The sequence below is a fragment of the Amaranthus tricolor genome, chromosome 11 (assembly GCF_026212465.1).
Source record: "Amaranthus tricolor cultivar Red isolate AtriRed21 chromosome 11, ASM2621246v1, whole genome shotgun sequence".
NCBI classification, from domain to species: Eukaryota; Viridiplantae; Streptophyta; class Magnoliopsida; order Caryophyllales; family Amaranthaceae; genus Amaranthus; species Amaranthus tricolor.
This window is the reverse complement of record NC_080057.1, coordinates 27,003,781-27,026,451: the sequence shown is the minus strand read 5'-3', so window position 1 is coordinate 27,026,451 and position 22,671 is coordinate 27,003,781. Positions and strand designations below refer to the sequence as shown.

Genomic DNA, 22,671 nt, shown 5'->3' with positions numbered 1-22,671 from the left:
TGGCCATTATAGTATGAACTATTAACATGGCTTGGTTAATTTATAAAATCTTTTTTGGCTACTTGTAATTTAGCATGAACACCATGTTTACATAAAGGAATTTCTGTTGCAATTGATGTTCTAGATTGAGATGATGACGAAGGAGAATACATGTTAAATATCAAATTACTTTAGAGATTAAAATGAAAATGGAAAAAAAAAATTAGATGTTGGAAGAGGTAATTAAATTGGAAGAGCAAAGTGAGCAAAAGATGAAGAAGAGGCTGCTGAAAAAAGACTGTCTAAATACCCATTAAAATAAGAAAAAATTACCCTGAATAATACAAATTTTTACTGATTTTCCTACAATAATACGAACTTTCAATTAATCATGAATAATACGAACTTTGATACATATTTCCCGCTAGCATAATGAAGAAATAGGGAATTTACCGTTTCTGCAGGTAAAGAACCGATCAGGTATGCTAGCGGAAAATATGTATCAAAGTTCGTATTATTCATGGTTAATTGAAAGTTCGTATTATTGTAGAAAAATCAGTGAAAGTTCATATTATTCGGAGTAATTTTTCTTTTTTTTATTATTCACACAATTTGATTGTTGTCTCTATTTCTTAATGTTTGCGCCAAAACCCTTTATTGAACAATGATAGAGACTAATTAATATAGCAAGTTAGCCTAAATGTTCTCGACTGCGAGTGGTTCTTATTTTCGTAAGCTAAGGACCGGCTTTCTTTCAACGTTCCTTCTCTTTTCCCTTGAATTTACTCATCCCTAATTTTTAATTAATTTTTAAAAAAAATTTAAATCTTTTCTCCTTACTATATAAATAACTCCCATCTGATCACTCCTTTCCGCTTAGGCCCTTACACTTCACTTAAAAAAATCACAAGAGATTTATAAAAGGAGTAGAAACTTTATATTATTTTCTTCATTTAAAAAGAAAAAGAAAAAAAATGCAAGTAATTAGTAAATTTGAGCAAGCATCTTCACCATCATCATCATCAATGAATCTAATGGAAAACATAACAAAATTATTGGAAGAAGGTCAAGAATCAGCTCATCATATCAGGAACTTATTGAATGAAGGGTTAAGATTAAAAGTTGAAGATCATCATCAAGCTGATCTTGATCATCATTCAAGGGTCACTTTGAATTCAATTGAAACTGCCCTTTCTTTGATCAAAACTTATGCTTTTGATCAAAAAGATAAGATCAAGAAGCGTAAAATTGAGAGTCCTGAATCCCCTCATTCTACTAAATCTGATGAAAGTGGTGGAACAATTGTGTCCAAAGAAAGAAGGGGATGCTACAAAAGAAGGTATATTTAATACCGATATGTTCTATTGTTCGTTCTCATTTCAAATTTTGACTACAAATTCTCTTTAATCTATAATTTTAATACATTCATCTCAATATATATTTGAAAAAATTAAATTTTTTTTATTTTTAAAAACTCACCTTTCAAATTATTTGAGTTTTAAGTTTAATATTTATCCTGTTTAATTAATTATTCTATATTTTTATTGGCCAATAATCAAGGAAAAATATCTTGGAACAATTTGTCATTTTTTTTATTTAGATTTAGAAAATTTTACTTTTAAATATACTCAATTTTTTTTTTTAATTATTAAGGATTTAATTATTGAAGTATATGAAAAGGGTATTGAATGGAAATATTGTGATTGATATATAGGAGGGGTGACCAATCATGGACAGTGGAAGCCACTACTCTTATAGATGATGGACATGCTTGGAGAAAATATGGGCAAAAAGAAATTCTCAATACTAATTACCCAAGGTATAATTTATTTTTTATTTTTAATCTTTTAGAATAATTTGTGTACACTTTATTAATCTCTAAACCTTTTTAATATTTCATCATTAAAAATGCCTATTGTATTATTTAATTCTTATCATTTTGGGAATAATAAATAATAAGTAGATGCAAATAGGAGTACTTTTCTACTCTGTTTTTAATATTAATTGCTAGCTCATAATTGATATTGATAAGTCATCCTTTCACAACTTGGATATTTTAGTACTAATATCCAATTTTTTTTTCTCATAAATGTCTTTATACCCATTACTTTTACTTGAATAAGTGTACTATTTGTCTATATGTTTCATTTTTTTTGGAAAAAATTAAATGGTGTAAAATTCAATATTTCTAAAGTTGAAATTTTTAGATAAAAATACAAAGTAAAATTTTTATAAGTGAAGTAGCTAAAGTTTACAGTTTTAGAATAAATTTGTCGAAATCCACACATTGTCAAGCACTTAATTATCATATAATTTAAGTTATTATCATATAATTAAGTTATAACAAAAAATAACTTTAATTTGTGGGAAAAACATTTTATTAATATGAATTATATTTATGCAGGAATTATTATAGGTGTACACACAAGCATGATCAAAAATGCCAAGCAATCAAACAAGTCCAACAAATATCAGAAAATCCCACAAAATATAATATTATTTACCTTGGAAAACACACTTGCCAAAACCTAAACAAAACCCCATCATTCATAATAGACAACCCAGAAGAGGAATTATCTGCTACTTCTTTTTATTTTTGCTTTGGAACAAACAATATCCCCAAATCCAAACATGCCCTTAACCCTTCCATTTTGTTCCCCACATCATCAATCAATCCTGATCCTACTCCTTCTAAGGTGATCAAACAAGAGTATACTTTAATCAAGGAAGAATCATCACCACCCTTGATTTCAATTGATCTTGATCATCTTTCTGGTCAGAAGGCCCACAATAACGTACAATATTCATCATCGTGTTCTGATAATTATGTACCATCTTCATCTGATTTAACAAGTGTAGGATTATGTTCTACCCCTGTTTCTGATCAGGGTGATGCAATCTCAGCCTTTGATATGTTTGGTACGGATGATGATTTATTCAACTTAATCACTTTGGATGATCATCAGTACAATGATAGTCTTGATGGAATGTTTGAAACTCTTAAGTAATTAGAAGATAGAATATAGAACATATTTTTGGGCTTTAATGGTACCATCAGCTTAAACCTGTAGCTAAGTTGGTTACAGTTTGACATGATGATGCATGAGTAAGAAGATGATTAGCCTAATCAAATTTTTTTTTTTGGTGGACATATTGAAAATTAAACCAATTTTAATTTGTGTAGAATTTAATTTTAGAATTTTTCCTTTCTTTTTCTTTTGTTAAAGAATGGTGAAAAATAAAGTGTGTGCTAGCTAGTGTATAATAGAAGTATGTTGTTCTCTCCATAGGTTGTAATTGTTTTCCAAGGTAGGATGCGCCCATTTTATGAGGTGAATGTTACCTAGGTCTTTTTTTTTTTTGCTCTATGAAGTTTATTAGATCATATATTTCATATTTTCATAAAAGTATATAATTTATTTTGTGTCTACAATTCCATATATGTTATGAATGTCAAATTAATACTGTTAAAAGGATAAGTAAAAATACGATGAATGAGAGTCACTAATAAATACTTCCTCCGTTTCATAATGCTTGCTACATATTTCATTTTTGGCAATTTCATATTACCTGCTACAAATCTATTTTTGGTAATAAAACAATCATTTAAAATTCTACCTACCCCTACTTTTATCCTACTCTATACCTCTCTAACTTTTTTACCTACCATTATTTAATCTTTATTTATTTCCAATTAAAATTAATTTTCCCTCCATATTTATTATTCTCATTAAAAACTCAACTAATCCCATAACCCACCATCCCAATTAATTATTTCCTCTATTTAAATACACTATCTCAATTAATTATTTCTCCCATTTAAACCAACCTTCCCAACTTCTTGATATTAATGGTGGGATTAATATCAGCCGTTCGATTTTGTTTGCCCAAGATCTGACCCTTGATTTTTCTTTATATAAATTGACGGCATTGTGCTTTCCTAACCCTAATCACATTTGTCTTCCTTTGCCGTTTCCCCCTCTCTTTCTCTCTCATTCTCTCTGGAAACTTCTAACCCTAAACATCTTTGGCTTTGTTTGTGATTTCAATTCTTTGGCTTCGTTTCTGATTTCATTTCTTTGGTTTTCTTTCACTATTTCTGGCGAAAGGGTGGATTAGATCTAGTTTTATTTCTGATCTTTGGTTTTGTAACTCTTAAAGATTTACATCTGGGTTTTCCGAAATTTCTCTAGTTCTTCTGGTATATTCTTTATACACTTTGCTTTAATCGTCATCTGGTATGCTTTGATCCTAAAATCATGATTCTCTTGCATGTTCTTCGTATTTTGATTTTTTTAAAACTTTGATCTGCTCTGTTTTCTTTTTATTTCATGTTTATGTTTATACGTTGGATCTGATCTCTTTTTTTGTTTTCTCATGTTTATTTTAATTTGATTATGATTTTGATTCTGTTATTTTTGATATTTTTAAACTTTGATCTTCTCTGTTTTTTTTATTTAATGTTTATTTTAATACGTTTATGATATTGATTTTGTTATTTTTTTGATTATGTTCTTGAGCTGTTTTTAATCCCAAAATCATGATCTGGTTTTAGTCCTTCACCAGATCTGGTTTGAAATATGATGTTGTTGCATGTTGTTCTTATTTTGATTTATTTAATGTTGGATCTGATCTCTTTTTTTGTTTTCTCATGTTTATTTTAATTTGATTATGATTTTGATTCTGTTATTTTTTTGATTCTGTTTTTGGTTTGTTTTAAATTACGAAAACGATGATCTGGTTTTAGTAGTTGATGAGATCTGTTTTGATTAATGATTCTCATCCATGTTCTTATTCTGATTTTTTTAAACTTTGATATAACCTGTTTTTTTTTAATGTCTATTACTAATGATAAGATTTTTATTATGTGTACTTCCTCTGTTATGTTTTTGTTGCTACATAAGATTATTAAGGAGATGGACACAAAGGAAAAAGCGTGCGACTCATTAACTGAATCCCAAAGAGAATGTAAAAAATACGATAATATCTTTGGTTCGTGGTATGATCATTATTATTTGAAATGTTGGGAATTAAATTGTGTTGAAGATCCTGATCAAGAACCCCCACCTTGGTACTACGGTTTACCAGATGAGGAGGATTATGCATTAATCGATAAGGTGCAACCTAAGCAAAAGAGGCCACACAAGACGACAATTCGTGGTCTTAACTCATGAGCATTCTAACTTATTTAATTATTATTGATGATGTTTATATTTATTGAAAATGTTTTTTTTGTTAATATCTCAATGATGATTGTTATTTGCTTGATGAAATGTGTAGATAGTAGTGTGTTTCATTGCCACTTTAGATTATTGGACATGATCAGGAGATATTAACACATGGTTAATGTGTTTTGTCTCATTGCCGTTTCAAGCACTAAGATGAGGCTGAGATACCTACATTTGCACAATTTCAAATGATGTTAATCGTTAAATCTGAGAGTTAAATAAACGTACACAAGTGAAAATTGGAATGATGAATGATGTTTAACTTGCTTAGTTTTTTTTTGTGACATAACTACCTCAATGACTAAATGGAGAGGTATGCATAATTGTATAGTTACAAAATGTTGTCATACATACTGTTTCCTTTACAAAATGTCTACATATTGATAATTAATTTCAATCATCTTGCGGAAGATCATTGAGATTAATTATACCATGAGATAAAAATTGGCGTGCTGCATCAATTAGTTCTTGTGGAATTTCTAATTGCCTGGGCAGCAGACCCAGCCTGTCCAGTCTCTGTTTTCCAATGTGTGGATTCTTATAGTTATTACCGCCTTTAGCTTTTAGTACCTCTATCATGCATAGTTGATATTGTATCCAAGTGTAGTTTAAAAGCTTTGGTTCAAAAGTGTCATACGCATCATTCACCGCCTTTATCAGATCATTGAGGTCTTTGGAAAATGATTTGAATTGAATTGATTGCAGAGCACTAAACAATCCCAAGTCTAAGATGTTCATATCTGGACTAGAGGCTAGTTGACAAACAAGTCTTATGTTAAATCCGTCTTTCTTTGCTTCTTCATTGAATGCATGATCATTTATTAAAATATGTGGCTTGGCGTTATCTTGTTGAATCCATATATCTTTCACCCCATTTGCTGGCCATTTTGATCTTATTGCTGGTAGCACTTCAGTGATTAGTTTGTCTCGTAGAATGTCGCGTGTAACTCTTGTTATTGCTCGTAATGTTGCTGTACCCGCTGGTCTGTTTTCTGACCTCCTCACTGCATAATAAGTTTCTGTAAACGGAAAAATTCCTATTTTCCCATCCCACAACACTTCACCTGTAGAATTAATGTGAGGTCTTGCAACAGCTGCTATAAACATCACTTTGCCTATGAAATTTTTATTATGCACACATCTATATGGTTTTTCCTCTTCCCAAGGAAATAAATAATACCTTTGTGTTGCCCTACTCATGTAGAACCATTTTTCATCTATGTGCACAACATTATACATAAGTCCGAATTTTGGTATGTTGTCTACAGTGGGTGGTATTATTTTGGGATAAAATGAAGTTGATTCTTCTCATTTTGTGGTCATGAGAAAGTTTTGGTTTAATAGAATTCGTATGTGCTCTAATAATACCGGATTTCATCATTCTATAAACTTGTGAATGACCAATGCCTAATGCAGAGGCCATTGCTCTAATTGTGGTCCTCTTTTCAATCAGAACAACATTCAGCAAATTCATGTCAAAAACTTTTGGTTTCCTACCAACTCTTCCCCTTTTTCTACTATTAACATCAATTACAATGCCATTTTGCATTGATGTTTTGGCTGATTCCCACAGCCTTGCTATTGTCCACCTTGATGTGTTATGTTGCATTGCAATTGTTTTAATTGTACCCCGTGGCAAACGTCTATCTGATTCTGTAGACAAACTAGTTAACTGTTGTACAATTAACTTTCTGGTCTGAACTGGTAGTTCCCTCTTACTACCTACTGGTTGCTGTCTTAATGTTTCTGTTTCTGTTTCTTCCTGTGTTAATGTTTGACCATGGCTTATGGGTTCCTCCAAACTCAAACTGACATCGATGTTTCCATAATTCTCACTTGTGTACTCATTATAAATGTCATATTCACAATTTATATTAAGATTTTCAAAGAAAGAAATAAATACCTCAATATCAGGATTAATGAATTCCTCTTCTTGAATTTGAACCTCAGCCATTTGTTGTTTTTGATTGCTTGTTGTTGGTTTTGTAGAGTTGATGAAAGAAATAGGTTTGGATCCAAATTCTTATGAACAATTTAAAAGGGGAGGACAGCAGATGAAGAAATTGAAATGAAGAAGTGTTGAAATTTTATAAAGAATTTAATCTATTTATAGACAGATGAAATGTGTTAATGCTGACTTTTGTGTAAAAATTTTTACTTTTGCTGATAATTTGTAATATTGGAGGGAATTCTAATATTTGGATGGGAAAATATTTTTTGGGGGGAAATGAAACTGAAATCTATCTTAATCTGAAATTATTCATCTAATCTAAACTATTTTTCCTTTTTTTAAAAAAAAAAATAACAACAATAAAATATTATATTTTACCTGATCAACAGTAACCTATAATGTAGGTGATCAGAATCCTTAATATGTGTGCCCATGCTAATGTAGCATGTAAAAAAGAACAGAGGAAGTATATGTTTTGAAACAATTTATGATTTAAAACGTACTAATTAATACATTTAACACATTGGTGAGCTAAGTGATACACAAACAAAATACATTAACAAAATAAGGTGTTGAATTAATTACCTAATATCTAAAGTGATATATAGAAGTGAGGAACTTAATTCATGCAGTGATGTTTAATGGTATAAATTGTTAGAGTATATACATATCTTGGGGCCTCAACCATCAGCTTAAGCTTTTGGTTGAGTCGGTTTCTTGACATGACAAGAGGTCACGGGTTCGAATTTCAACCACCCCTCATTTAAAGTGGAATATTTAGTGCCAGCTATGAGGAGGGCCTGTGTTGCATCCACACTTCTAGCCCAAAGGGCTCTTGTGTGAGGGTGTGTGTTAGAGTATATAACATATCTTGGGGCCTCAACCATCAGCTTAAGCTTTTGGTTGAGTTGGTTTCTTGACATAAATTGCTTAAGAATGGTTATTAGAGACCAAAATTTAGATCTAAATTTTTAACCTAACCGAGAAAAAGTAGTACATATAATATGGATACACATTTAAAATGAGCTATTGCTTTATTTATATCTATTTTATTTGACAAACATTTACGTTTATAAATGTTAAAATATCTTAAAATAAATTTACAAATTATTAAGTCTTATTGGTCTCATAAACTAGTGTCAACACAAAAAAATTACTTAAAATACCCTAAATTTGTCAATATTTAAATCTACCTATACATCTATAATCTTCTTGTAATGTTGATAGAAAAAATTTCAATATTCCTTTACTTAAGCTCATTAATTGAAATCAAATATTACTCGGAACATTCATATGTAGTTTGACAAATGTAATCGTATCGTGTAGACAAGTTTAAACAAAAAGAGAAATAACTGCATATAAATTTGATGCAGTTTATTCCTAAACCATATGATAGTTGGACTTGGAGGAGTATAGTCTAACAAGCTTATATGCTGATTAAAATTTCACTAAATTATCGATATGAAATTACGTATAGACGTTTCTTCAATAGTGTTTATAAATAAATTTTGGTTATTGTATTGTATCTTACCATTGAAGAAAAAAAAGTAAGGAAGCTAAAAATAAAACAATACATGATCACTAATTTCTGAAACGATTGTTAATTAAGAAGCAACAGTAAAACAAAATTAAAGATGATTAGATAAGTTATTTGACATGAATGACATCAAATGAAGCAAGAGTATTACTTTTTATGCTTCATTTTTATTTATGTGTAGTAGTATAATTAAGTTTTGACTTTAACCTAAATCCTAATCATATTTTTGTCGTGAAAGAGTTTGTCGTGAAAGAGTATTAGGGTAAAAAAATAATATCACATATATATTTTTTTTGTCCCAATTAAATAACTTTATTTACTTTTGACACAGAAACTAAAAATTAAAAAAGTTGTCACTTATCAGTCGGTTAAAAAAGTAAATCATATTAAATAAAAATAAAAAAGAAGAAAATATTTTTTTAAAAAAAAAAAAAAGGAGAAATTGATTAGAAGAGAGGAGTAGAGTGCATAGAAATGAAGAGGTAATTTCATGGATGATGCTAAGAAAAGAAAAGGTGAAAAAGGTATAGAAAAGTAAGGTCCAAACTAATACTTGTAAGACATGGAATGTGACATATGATATCATGATGTTTAGAATAAACGGTGCTAATACAAATATACAATTAGCATTGAACATTTGAACTACTATTACTTTTTTTTTTGTTTTTAATTGAATATGTTTTTAGCATTATTATAATAAATAATTGAATATGTTTTTAATAAATATAACACTATTTTAAATGGACAGTTTATTGAGGCGGATAAATAAATTTATTTCCCAAAGGACTACTATTACTTTTTTGGACCCGCTAAATTCTCAAGTCCATCATTATCACTAATTTTATTTTGGAAACTAAGTGGAACATCTTGTGTCGATGCCTGGAAATTACAAAGAATTTCAGATCATATTTTTTCATAATCAAGGGCGGGCCCCAGCCCCAGCCCCCATCTATACGTGGGTTTTGGGAATGACTTTGGCCCCCCACTCCCATCACAATATGCAACATTTAACATTTTAATTTATTGAACTCTTATCTCTTAAACACCAGATAGATTAATTTTTAAGTAAAGCATAGTCTAACAAAATCCAACTTTATTATTAAGTGAGCTTTGTTTAAAAATATTCAATAAAATTATACTTTCTTTAGATGAGCTATGCCAATACAATAGTAGTAAATATATTAATCATATGAGTATTTAAACTTATAAGTTGATAAAAATAAACTATTTAATCTTATTTGTTCTTCTACATAGTACTCATGGATATACTAAATTAGTTATTATTATTCTATGCCTTTAAATTTTTCTAAAAGAGAAAATAGATATTTTAAAAAAATTAATTTTTGATCATAAATAGAGAGATATAATGAATTGCGCGGATGAACTTAAAGATAACTAAACTTTTATATATATATATATATATATATATATATATATATATATATATATATATATATATATATGAGATTAAAAGAACGCAATAAATAAGTTTGTTTCAAAATAAAAAAATATTGTTAAGTAAATAAGAAAATCGAAAATAAAAAATAATGAAAAATAATTGTAACATAGATTAATGTAAAAACAACTATTACAAGAAAAGAAAATACTACTAGAAATTGAGACAACAATAAAGATAGGAGCCAATTCAGTATGATGAAGATGGATTGATTAATTTTAGCTGTAAATATATGTATTGAAAACTTTGCTTAAAAAAGTTTGTACATTTTTAGAGTGATTGATTTAACGGTTTGAATAGTGAAATAATTAAATTTAGCCAAATATTATGAAAGTTTGCTCCATTAGATGCACAAAGTAAAGCACAACTTTATGTATTTATGTAAGCTAATCCATGTACACTTTCCGTTATTATTTGTGTTATAAAACAATCCATATATAATTGACATCGAAAAATTAAGAGAGATTTACTAACATATATATTTGATGGGCTACTCTTCCTAATACTAATTGATTTTAGAATAGTATCTTATCGGATTCATTTATAGTTAATTATTCTCTCATGCGAATTTTGTTGCATACAAGTCTGATAATAAATTTATTATGATAGTTGTTGGTTACACTTTGATTAAAATTGTGAAAGCTTTTTAATCAAATTATAATTTGTAACCAAGAAACCAAAAGGACGAAAATAAAATTATGTTGTCTAATTTAAGGCAACCGAAGTCAATAAGAATTTATGAACGGTTTTTGACAAAGGTAGATTCATTGCACCCACGGAAAATGTAACATCAAATTTGTAAAGCTAGCAAAAATAATATAATAAATAAATTAATTAAAAATGTGAATGTGGATAAGATTGATATGTACATAAACGTATGGTTAGATTGGTCTATGCATTTCACATTTATCCATTAGTTTTCTCTTAATTTCTATTTCCAGCTTTTGTTTTCTTCATATTTTAAAAGATGTTTTTTAGTATTACGGTCTATAATACGACTCAAAATAATTCACAGAACACACGCTGCCTTATATCTATTGTTTGATGGTGTCTAATATAGTAAAACACAACAGTAATTGTGATAGTTTGTCATGACGCGGTCTGTTATACACATAACCTGCCCTGACACGACTCATAACAGTCTGGCATGATACAAATTAAGTAGTAGTAGTAGTACGTAAACTTTACTCCCAATGGAGGTCATCTCACATGGAGTATTATAAGAATAATAATAGGAGGATATTTAAAATGAAATACGTGAATGTAGGGAAGATTGATTTGGACAAAGACGGTTAGGATGAGAGTGCGTGGTCTATGCCTTTTACATTCATTCTTAATTTTGTGTTCGATTTATATTCCATCTATTGTTTTCATTCCACTGTCCTCCATACTCTTTTCAAACTATTCAAACTTTTTTATGATGCTCAATTTATATACGGTTGACTCATGATTATACCTTTACTTTTCTCTTTAAACCAATGATTTTTATAATCTATTTGTTTCATTAAATTTGCCGTATAGATAATTAGTTGAAAAGTTAAAAAAATGTCAAAAAATTATCATGATAAGAGTGGGAGAAATGCGTGTTTGAAAATTAAAGGAAAAATATGAGTCATAGCAAAAAATTAAAACGAGAAAAATTGATAGAAGACGAACAATGAGACAAATTTTAGGATTGAAATAATAAGAAAAGAGTGTAAAACTAAAAGTATGAAGATTTATTTTGAAATGAAACCAATAGTAAGATTATTGAACAAATCTTATTAGTAAAACTAAACTTATGAATCGAAACAAACTAAACTTGTAAGTATGAAAAACTGATCAATTAAATTAAATTAACTTTATTAGTATTAAATTGAATTAAATTGAAGTAAATAAATCTTAAATTGTCCATTTTGATAAAATAAATATATGAAAAATTAAAATATTTTAATGAAATAATATTCTAAGCATGAAAATTAATTAAATTAGGATAAAAATGAGTAATATATCTAAGAAAGGTGTAATTTTTTTATTTTGTACTCAAGACAAAAGATGACAAGAATAATGTTGTTAAAGGCCATGACAACTGGACTCAGTAGTGCACTCCACTACTAAAAACTCAAAAGGGGTTAAAGAGCACATTATCTAAATAAGATTCTAAACTTTGAATACAAATAATCAGATATTCACGCTATCTTTAATTTATCGATATGGGATAAACCATCCCAACACATAATATGAATTAGAGATATTATAATGGATTAAGCTTAGGTAATAACAAGCCTATCAGTAAGACAATAAGCCTCTCATTATCTCTTCAATGCTCTGTCTTTTCCTTTTGAATTTGCTACATATGAAACAAGAAGCGGGCAACGAGAATATGTCACTGTACGTTTGTAAACCTTCAAGGGTGCAACAATACAAAGTATAAATGATTCAAGTAAACATGTACTCCAGAAGATATAGAGAGCATATTATAATGAATGGAAAGCAAAACTCCATCCATGTCTTATTCATGCTTATTATGTACAGCCAAAATTATTTATAGCCGGTAGCTTTATCATATAACTAATCTATAATCCTCAGATTTAAAGACCTATAAATTGAAAAACCGAGTATTTGTATCGACAGATAACAGGGCTAGTGGAAAACCATATACTTTTCCTACTCAACACGAGTAAACACGCACCGAGGGCAATGATGCTCTAGCTTTTTGTTCTTTCTATGTTGTTTTGTTCGTTCTTCTATTAGCGCCACACTTCAATGTTAGACTCAAATTTTCAATTCTCGTCCCCAAGAACATGAGTGGTAATCTCGAATTGATTGTCGAGAGGCATGTATTGAGCCATGATTGCACGTATTTCAGAGTCCATGTACCTCCGGATCCTGTACTTGTAAAATGCATATCCCACCGTTCCAAATACTCCTAATGCTAGAATAATCATCCAAGCAATGCCCCAACCAAGCCCTCCACCACCGTTACCTGCATATATAAAGTTCCGGGAGCATTGAGAAAGCAAGTCCGTTAATCAAGTATATAACTATGTAAAACCCGAGACTTTTCAATAGGATCAAATTTAAGACGTGATTCTTATTTCATTTGGAGTATCTCAACAAATATTCACTTTTTAATTCTTATTTAGGCCAAACTTTATCACATGCTCTCGATTCTCTTATATGGTCTTACTAAATCCTTTCCAAACATGATGCTGTTAAGAATAGTTAACATGAGATATAAACCGGAAACTAAGAAATACGCTCCGTGCACAATAGAAGACGAGTTTAGAGAGGACTCACTTATGCATGTATCATGTTCTTGCATGTACAGCATACTGTTGCTGCAGCTGCAATCATAGCTTCCCCAAGTATTTTTACAGTGACATTCTGGACATTGGCAGGCTAGTTTTTCCTTGCACTCGTCAACATCTGGATAATCACCGGACACAGAAGAGTCAGAAAAGTTCACTTCAACTGAAGCCATCAATTCTACGACGTTCACATTTTTTCGACAAGTATAGATATAGATTGGCTCTTATTAAATGCCAAAACTTTACAATTCAATGAAAATGCAACCAGTCATTGCATAATAAAATAAGGGTATAATGAAAATACCCTTTTTCCGTCACTGAAGATTACAGTTTACACAAACCCCACCCGAGGAAAAGCATATGGCATCATGATAATCAAGAAAAAAATGACTACTAGATTAAGCAACGACACGTACCTTCACAATGAATTCCATCACCTTTGAACCCAACTGGACATGTACATCCACTGTTATGCTCATCCTGAACATCCAAGAATTATGATAATTTGCACATTTATTATAAAGCAAAAAAACTAAATCATTTCTAGCAAGCTCTTTAGCACTTCCAGCTATTTTTTTGCACCACCCTTTTAAGTCTATTGGCTCTCTCTCATTTTTTTTTTTTTTTTTTTATGAAACAGATTCATATATCATAAAGGTGAATCAGTATTGGTGCTTATTGTATTTCCTTTGATGAGATGTTTCAAAGACTTTACATATTGAACCATGTATCTTCTCCATTAGATTCATTTTTTCTCTCTCGTCTTTCCATTTATCGGCATTCTTTTTTTTATATTTCAATTTTGTTTGACAATAGATTTAACTAATAAGGAAAGGTTTATGTCACTATTTGCATCTTGTATACAAAAAATTCCTACAAGAAATACACAGTTCAGTGAACATACCACACAGGCAGAGAATGACTTGCCACCACGAGTATCCTTCCAACATCCTCCATTGTTGATTTGACAGCGAAGCAAACCGGATGCTGAAAAACAAACAATAATATTTCCAGATATGACTATCCCTTTCTAAAAGCAGACGGGAGGCAAGTTCCTCCAAGCATTTTCCTTCTTGTATACAAATATATAGTGTAAGATGATGACAAGATGTTTGTGTCATAGTTAAAGCTTCAATTTCATGCATTTAAGGTTAAGGATGTCGTGTGAAACATAACTTGCTAGTTGGTTCGCCTTTTGGATTTGCGATTTGCACAAAATGGTTCAAAAATAGCCTAAAACCGACCATAATTCTGTTCAGCGGGGATCTTGTGTATTGGATACTCTCCAGAAAGAAAAACGAAAAAAAGGGACATGGAGGGGAGGGGAGGGGAGGGAAGTGGGAGGGATAGATTAGTAAGGTGAGGAATAAAGAGGAAACGTGGCATTCCTTCTTTAGAAAGGAAAAACTGGATTTGACATCGATGATCAGAATTCAAACAAGTCGACTTAAATACCTTTGCAGTGAGTGTAACCATCACCAATAAACTTGACTCCTTGCACCGTAGGACATTCACAGACTCTACCTCGAAAAGTATCCTGCGCAAATGATATTTGTCATGCAAAATCCAATATTACGGATGATTATGATTCTCTTTCAATCATCACGGTAAACTATGACTGCTACCCTTACCCTGCATGCCGAAGTATTGGAAGCTTTGTCCTCCCAGCATCCACCATTGTTCTCCAGACATTCATTTGTTTCCACATCTGCGAACAGCATGTTCACAATTGACATCATGCAAAGAAAACAGATTTTTACCACATAGCTAAGTGACAACCTGCTACGGATTGACAATATTTGGTAATAGAAATCATTATTTGCTAAAGCTAGGAGAAGAACGCCAAAGATTTAGTCAAAGGAATCTTAGCTTAATAGTGTAAATAGAGTATTAGCCTTTAAGGAGACGAGTTACCATCGGAATAATCAATCTTCATGACAATATGTCAGTTTCTAACACTAACCCTAAACCACAACAGCCCGTCTTGTATGAGACCATCTTACGGTGAAATGACCTCAAAACATAAAGCCCTTAAGCTAAAAGTTTCTATTATTGAGTTATTTAAACCAAATATGAGGTATGTCTCACGGTGAGACTGCCTCATACAAGAATTTGTGAAACCACCACAAATACCTCCTCCCTCACCCCCAAAAAAAGGATGTCTTGGAGGCTGGAGCAAAGGGGATAAGGGATTATCAAATTATGTCGTTCATGATACTATCTGAAGACGGCCAAAAAAAATACTAGAGAAAAAAATAGAGAATTTCTGATGACTTGGATACATGATGATAGAAACTGACCTGGGGTTAGACAAAGTGCAGGTTCAGTTGTCTCTTCAAAACCTGAACAGATGGCCTTGAGAACAGCATTCTTTGACAATCTACCTGAAAACATCAAAACGGTAACACAGTCATAAACTTGGTAGATGCGGGCAAAATATGGTCACTGTCTCACGGATCAACGTCAAACCTCTATACTGTCTGTTGTTAACTACAAGAGTTGGCAATATAGTCACATCTCCTCGAGCACCATGACCGATCTGAGACACAATTACAAAGCACCTCTGCTCAGAACCAAATAAAAAAAACAGATATAACGAGAATAAGTCTATCTTCAAATACCTGTGCCTCCTGTTCTTCTTTAAGGACAGGATTTTCCTCATCAGCCTGAGGGTCACCCATACATTCATCTACTTTTTTGAGATCAACACCTATAAAGAACATAGAAGATTAAATAACAGAACATTATTCCAGAAGAAGAAAGGGGTATTAAACTTACCAAGAGATTTGATGACTTGATCTGCACACTCTTTTGTGTACTTCTTTTCCTTCATTGGGCAACGGATAGCAAAATCAGAAACATAGTCCCACCAAATCCACGGTTTCCCATTTTCCTTAGCCACCTTAAACAAGCAAGCTTGGCGCAGGTTCTGAAGAACGACATCCTTACCATCATAACCTACACTGAAATCTTGCTCAGGGTCTGGAGCACAATACCGCCCATGGTTGATGCACTGTGAAGTGCATTGCTTGCTCATTACAAAAGCTTCGGGGCAATACCATGTAATATATCGAGGTGTAAACTGAGTATAGCCGGCTTTCTCAAGTATTTGAGCCGCTCCTTTGAAATTCTTCACAAAATCAATCTGAGCATCACACTTTGGCCCGCATTCATCATTGCTATTAGTCCAAAACTCATATTCAACTCGATCATCAGGATGTGGGACTGTTTCCCTCCAGTCAAGGGAGATCTTAACAACCTCACCTTTCAATATGGATTTCTTCAGCTTATCACCAAAAGTCTTGCTAATAAGTGCAGATGGAATGGTGATGTTCCGGACATATTCATCCTCAGCACCGCCTTCTTCAGGGGTGTCCATTGTAATCAAAAGCTCCATCCTATCATCCGCAACAAGGACAGCTGCAGCACCAGCTTTTTGTGCATGCCAGGCCTTTAGGGTAAAATAACATTCTGCAGAGACCAAAATTTCATATTGTAGTAAATTCAAAGATACAAAAAGAGTAGCATCAAAGACACTAGCTGCACGTTTGGTAATCGGTACTAAAAGGTGGGTATTGTAATGGAAAGTTAGTGTAGTTTAGTAGGAATATCTCTTGACAAGTTTAATGGCTATGATTATAATCCTTCGACAATTCTTATTTTCTTCACAAATTTCATTCCAATGCATCACCATTTAAACATTACCATGATACAAATCATGAAAATTTACAAACCATTCCTATTCCCATCATTTAGTACCGTTTACCAAACGGGCCATATTAGTCTAATTCATAAACACATCCATCATGAATATAAATAAAATCAAACTCTGTCAAAACTCAAAATTCATCAACATAAATATCATATTATCCTCATTAAAGGCTCTACACCTAAAATACTGACAAACACATGATCACTATATTAGCAAGATTTAATAATTAGGACAGGGATAATTAAAACCATATGAAAAGCAACTGATTTTCGTATCCAAGCAAACATATTAATCAATTCTTTTAGCACATACAGTCACAGATTGCTCCGAGACTTCCTCCATGGATACACTTAATAACCATGATTGAACAAAATCTACTACAATCAGAAATTTATTAACACATTATTCCAACTAATCACAATAAAAAAAAAAACTATATAATAAGATTGCAAAGCAAGGGAATCTAGGGCCGGTCTATTAATATTAAATTGGGTAACATATAACAAAAAAAAAAAAGATAACCGAGATTATTACGAAACACACGAAAAGATGACTATTCGTATGCAATACTAATATTTTGAATTGGCCACTAATACAAGGGAAACCCTTTACAAAATTGAGCAATTGCTACCATCATATAATATATCGAAAGATCTTCTGACGTCATAAACAGTTATTAAAACAAAAAAAATGCTAGGACTAATATATAAATAACATTACATGCAAACCCAACAAAGATTATGCCAAAAAAAGAATGTTTAACTGAAATAACTGATTTCATGATCAAATAAAAAATCATACCTCCACGTTCAATGAGTAGAATTACAGGCAATCCACCAGGCTTTGGTTTGAAGGAAATTTCATCACCAGAAAAAGGCTTACAACCCTTTTGATTGGATTTGGGAAATGCAACAATACCTGCCATTGCACCTCCATATTGTGGAACCCCAAAATTACCAATTGCACATTCATAAACACCTCTCAAACTACTTGGGGTTGTCACTTTTAAGCTGTTTTTCTCCACCACAAACCTTCCAACACATGAATTAATCATCATCAACATAAACAACAAACAACGAATCACAAAAGACTCTGCCTTTTTCTTCATCTTACTTGCCATAATTTCCTTTTTTTGAGGATCTGAGATGAAATTTAAAGAACCCAGATCAAGAAAAAGGAGAATTTTGGGGTAAGTAAGAAAACCCAGAAGTTAATTTTTAACTTATGATTTTGTTTTATATTAGTGTTTTGTATGTAGGATCATAAAGGAGATAATTTTGACAAAAACCCAAATTGGGAAAATCCGAAAGTTGAAGCCTTGTTTTGTTTTTCCTGTGACTCCTAATGGAATTATGATTAAAATTGTTTAGATATAAAATGAAGATTTAAAGAGTATAGAGGGGATTAGTTAGGAAAAGTCATATATTTCGGTTTTAAGAAATGATTTTAAGTTATTTTTGCTTTATTTTAATTTGAAACTTAAAATATGGTTTACTAGTGTTTTTTTATAATGACTTTGTCCGATGAGAATGGTAACTCAATTCTCAAAAATTTAATTAGTGTCCATAATTTAATTGGTTTTCCTATAAATAGTAAACTAAAGATTATAAAAGAAATTCCAAAAACATACATAAAAAACTTTTTTTTTTTTTGCATAAATCTCAAAGCTATAAATGAATACCAAAGTTTGTTGAAAATTTTTTTTGATAAATTACTTTTCAGCTAACTAATTTTTTTAATCAAATGAAAAATTAACAAACTCCTATTTGAAAATTTTACTTTTTTACTTGTTTATATTACGTTGGGTTAAAAATATGTTAAAGCTTATGAAATCTCGTTTCAAAAAAAAAAAAAAAAAAAAAACTTATGAAACCTTAATAAAGATACAACAATCAATTATGGGTGAAACAAAAAACTAGAAAAATAAACTCAAAGGAAATAATAAATATTTATCTAAACAGAATAAAGAATGCTTGAACAAATTTTTTGCCTTTTTGTCACATATTACTTGATTCCTTTTGATATCATATTCATGGGGTATAGAAGATAATTGTTTGGTTGTTCTTGTTCCTATAAACAAGATTAGTATTTAGTAGAGTAACTTCTAAGTTACAAATTAGGTGGGGAAATGGGAGTGATTAGAATCAATGAATGAAATAGGAGTATTATAATTTTATTTTTTTTTAGTTATTTTTTTAGTTATTTTTTTTTAGTTATTTTTTTTTTGTTTTATTACAATTTTATTTTTTAAATACTTTTTTGTGCAACATCTTCATTTGATCAAAGTAGAAATTAATGGGATATATTATAAGATCGATTATAGAAAAACAATAATGGAGTTTATATTATCAATGAGGACAAGTTGAAAGGAAGTTCAATAAATGTTGAAAACTTCTGCTAAACAATTAAAATTGATCAACATCTGCATAAATCAAACTTCAAAGGCAAATGATGACACTTTTAGACCCAAATGCTAATATAATGAACCTGTAATCTACATTGTTTTGTAGGAGTTGAGCCAAATGATGATAGTAACAATCCTGGAACAGATGGAAGTTATGGAACAGATGTTGAGACTCCTAACATTGGGCAAGAAGCTACTCCAACATTCGGAACTCGCAAGAGAAAATGGACATCAGATTGTTGGGACCATTACAATACTTTCGATGGTGATGAATTCGCTGATAAGAGGCCAAGAGCTTACTGTAAGTATTGTAATAAAGGACCTATCTTTGCCGACTCAATGTATGGTACTACTAATTTTAGACGTCACACTGAATCTTGTCAAGCTCGTGATAATTGTGATATTCGTCAAATGCTCTTAGATAAAAAAGCTAAGCCTGTTTTGAAATACAATCCTATTGAGTACAAACAAAAGGTTGCTTTGGCTATCATTAGGCATGGATATAGTTACACTTTTGCTGAGCATGAAGGGAATAGGGATATCCATACATATTTAAATGAAAATTGTAAACCAATATGTCGAAATACAGCTAGGAATTGGACTATTAAAATTCATCAAAGGGAGAGAAAACAATTAAAAAAGGCATTACATGTTATCCCTGGAAAGATTTGCTTGACATCGGATATGTGGTCCTCAATTGTTGGTCAAGGATACCTTTCTTTAACTGCTCATTACATAGATGAGAATTGGAAGTTGCACAACAAGATACTTAATTTCTGTCATGTTCCTCCTCCTCATAATGCTCAAGTGTTACATGATACTATTCTTGATAATCTGAAAAAATGGGGAATACATAAGAAAATATTTTCCATTACTTTAGATAATGCTAGATGCAATGATAATATGCAAGACTTGTTGGCAGATAGTCTTTCTGTTTTTGGTAGCTTGCCATGTGATGGTGAGTATTTTCATGTTCGTTGTGGTGCTCATGTGTTGAACTTGATTGTTCAAGATGGATTGAAATGTGTTAGTGATTCTTTGAGTAAAATTAGGCAATTGGTTAGACATTGGACTTCTTCGGAAGCTAGGAAAATGAAATTTGCTGAATGTGTTTCTGGAGTTGGTTTGGATTGTTCTACAGGTCTTTTGTTGGATTGTCCAACGAGGTGGAATTCTACATTCATGATGATTCAAAGGGCTTTGGTATACAAAGTTGTTTTCTCTAGGTTAGGAAGATCGGATACATCAACTTCTACTTTAACTGAGGAAGAATGGTCTAGACTTGCAAAAATTTGTGATCTACTTAGGCCATTTGACCTTATTACCAAGCAATTTTCGGGAAGGAATTATCCAACAGCAAACTTGTATTTGATGAATGTCTGGTCAATTGAGTCTCTCATATTGAGTTATTGTAATATTGAGGATGAGTCGATAAGCAATATGGCGAAGGGCATGAAGGCTAAATTTGATAAGTATTGGGAAAACTATAGCATGATTCTTTCCATGGCTGCCATTTTAGATCCTCGCTTAAAACTTCAATATGTGAAGTTTTGTTTTGTGCAATTAGATGGTAGAAGTGCTGAATATAAGACTGAGAAAGTGAAAGAAAGTCTCTTCAAGCTATTTGAAGAGTATTCACAAGTTGATATTTCTCCCCTTGATTGTACTAGAGTTGGAAGCGGGAATGCAAGTCTTACTGTAAGTTTTCATTCTTAACCTTTTGATATTATGTTGTACTTAAATTTGTTATTCAATAATTATTAATAGAAGTTCTCTTGTTTTGTAGGCGTTTTCATCTTATGAGAATTCTTCTTCTCAAGGTAGAACACAACTAGATGACTACTTAGGTGAGCATAAATTGGATCCTTTGTCGGATTTGGATGTTCTTGGTTGGTGGAAGGATAATGCTAAAAGGTTTCCACAAGTTGCAAGTATGGCAAGAGATTTGTTAAGTATTCCAATTACTACTGTTGCTTCCGAGTCGAGTTTTAGCTTGGGAAGTAGGATACTAACAAAATGGAGAGCTTCCTTACTACCGGAGAGTGCCGAGACTTTGGTCACAACCCGAAGTTGGCTATATGGATATGATGTTGAAAATGGTAAATTGTCTTTCTTTTTTTGCATTTTGAGAAATAAAGAGATTCATAGCTAATTAAATAGTTCGTTTTTTATTTGTGTGAAGATAACAATTCTCTTGAAGACGGTGTTGAAATTCCGATTTTGCGGGATCCAAACAAAGAACCTCAAGTTATCGGCGTAGAAGAGAGCGGAATTGAAATTCTTGAAGATGATGATTTTTAGTAAATGTTGTCTTAGATTATCAAATAGTAGACTATGACCAAGTTTATTAAATTGTAATTGTCATACTTTGTTGAACTAATTTTATTTTCTGTTTCATGCAACTTTTGATATGTACTCTATATAAGTTACAATTTTATCGTAATAGGTACATACTAAAATATTATCGTAATAGGTACATATTAATATATTATCATTGACGTAAATTATTTTTTCAAAAAAGTGCAAAACCCGTTGGGTCAACCCGAACCCGACAACTTAGGGTCTTAAACGAGGTAGTCTAAACCCGAAACCGTAATTTTTTAAACCCGTTCAACCCGAACCCGAAAATATTTTTATACGACCCGACCCGTCCGACCTGTTTGACAGGTCTAACTCCAACCCATTATTAACAACATTCTTTTGCTACATAAAACACTACTAGCAATATTATTTAAAAACTCATTCATATTTTCTCTACTTGACTAAATTTACAACGAAAAAAATTTCTTTTTTTAATGAAAATATAGAGAAAAAGTATACTTCTATTAGTAACTGGTGCTCGGTAGTATATAAGTGCATCTAAATTAACACGATAAATATAATATGCAATATGTAATATTAAATACTCCATTAATATAAGAACATAAAATTATCTACAATTTATATTGGTATAATGCTCAATTAGCTATCTATCATCTTATTAAAATTGTTGATGCAAAATGTTTTAGTGATTAAAATAAATAAATAACAAAAATTGATAGAAATTTTTATCACAATAAAATTAAAAGGCGTACTCCATTATGAAATATAATTAAAATTAATTTTTTATCAATT

General features: G+C 31.1%; 3 protein-coding genes across 3 annotated transcripts; 1 reads left to right on the top strand and 2 right to left on the bottom strand.

The window, feature by feature from the left end:
• The first annotated feature begins 686 nt into the window (after nt 1-686).
• LOC130827855 (probable WRKY transcription factor 38) lies at nt 687-3,695 on the top strand. The gene is made up of 3 exons (XM_057693724.1): nt 687-1,318; nt 1,694-1,798; nt 2,384-3,695. The coding sequence occupies exons 1-3, from the start codon at nt 954-956 to the stop codon at nt 2,985-2,987; spliced, it is 1,074 nt and encodes a 357-aa protein (XP_057549707.1). The 5' UTR covers nt 687-953; the 3' UTR covers nt 2,988-3,695.
• Nucleotides 3,696-5,600: 1,905 nt separating this feature from the next.
• LOC130826727 (uncharacterized) lies at nt 5,601-7,161 on the bottom strand. Its single transcript, XM_057692291.1, has 2 exons — nt 6,576-7,161; nt 5,601-6,424 (listed from the first exon to the last, which is right to left on the bottom strand). Exons 1-2 carry the CDS (start codon nt 7,159-7,161, stop codon nt 5,601-5,603), a joined length of 1,410 nt encoding a protein of 469 aa, XP_057548274.1.
• A 5,400-nt stretch (nt 7,162-12,561) lies between these two features.
• On the bottom strand, nt 12,562-18,577 carry LOC130827854 (vacuolar-sorting receptor 1-like). Its single transcript, XM_057693723.1, has 11 exons — nt 17,955-18,577; nt 16,220-16,912; nt 16,063-16,151; nt 15,911-15,980; nt 15,742-15,825; nt 15,073-15,149; nt 14,897-14,978; nt 14,346-14,428; nt 13,858-13,921; nt 13,431-13,559; nt 12,562-13,116 (listed from the first exon to the last, which is right to left on the bottom strand). The coding sequence occupies exons 1-11, from the start codon at nt 18,271-18,273 to the stop codon at nt 12,914-12,916; spliced, it is 1,893 nt and encodes a 630-aa protein (XP_057549706.1). The 5' UTR covers nt 18,274-18,577; the 3' UTR covers nt 12,562-12,913.
• Between the last annotated feature and the right edge of the window lie 4,094 nt (nt 18,578-22,671).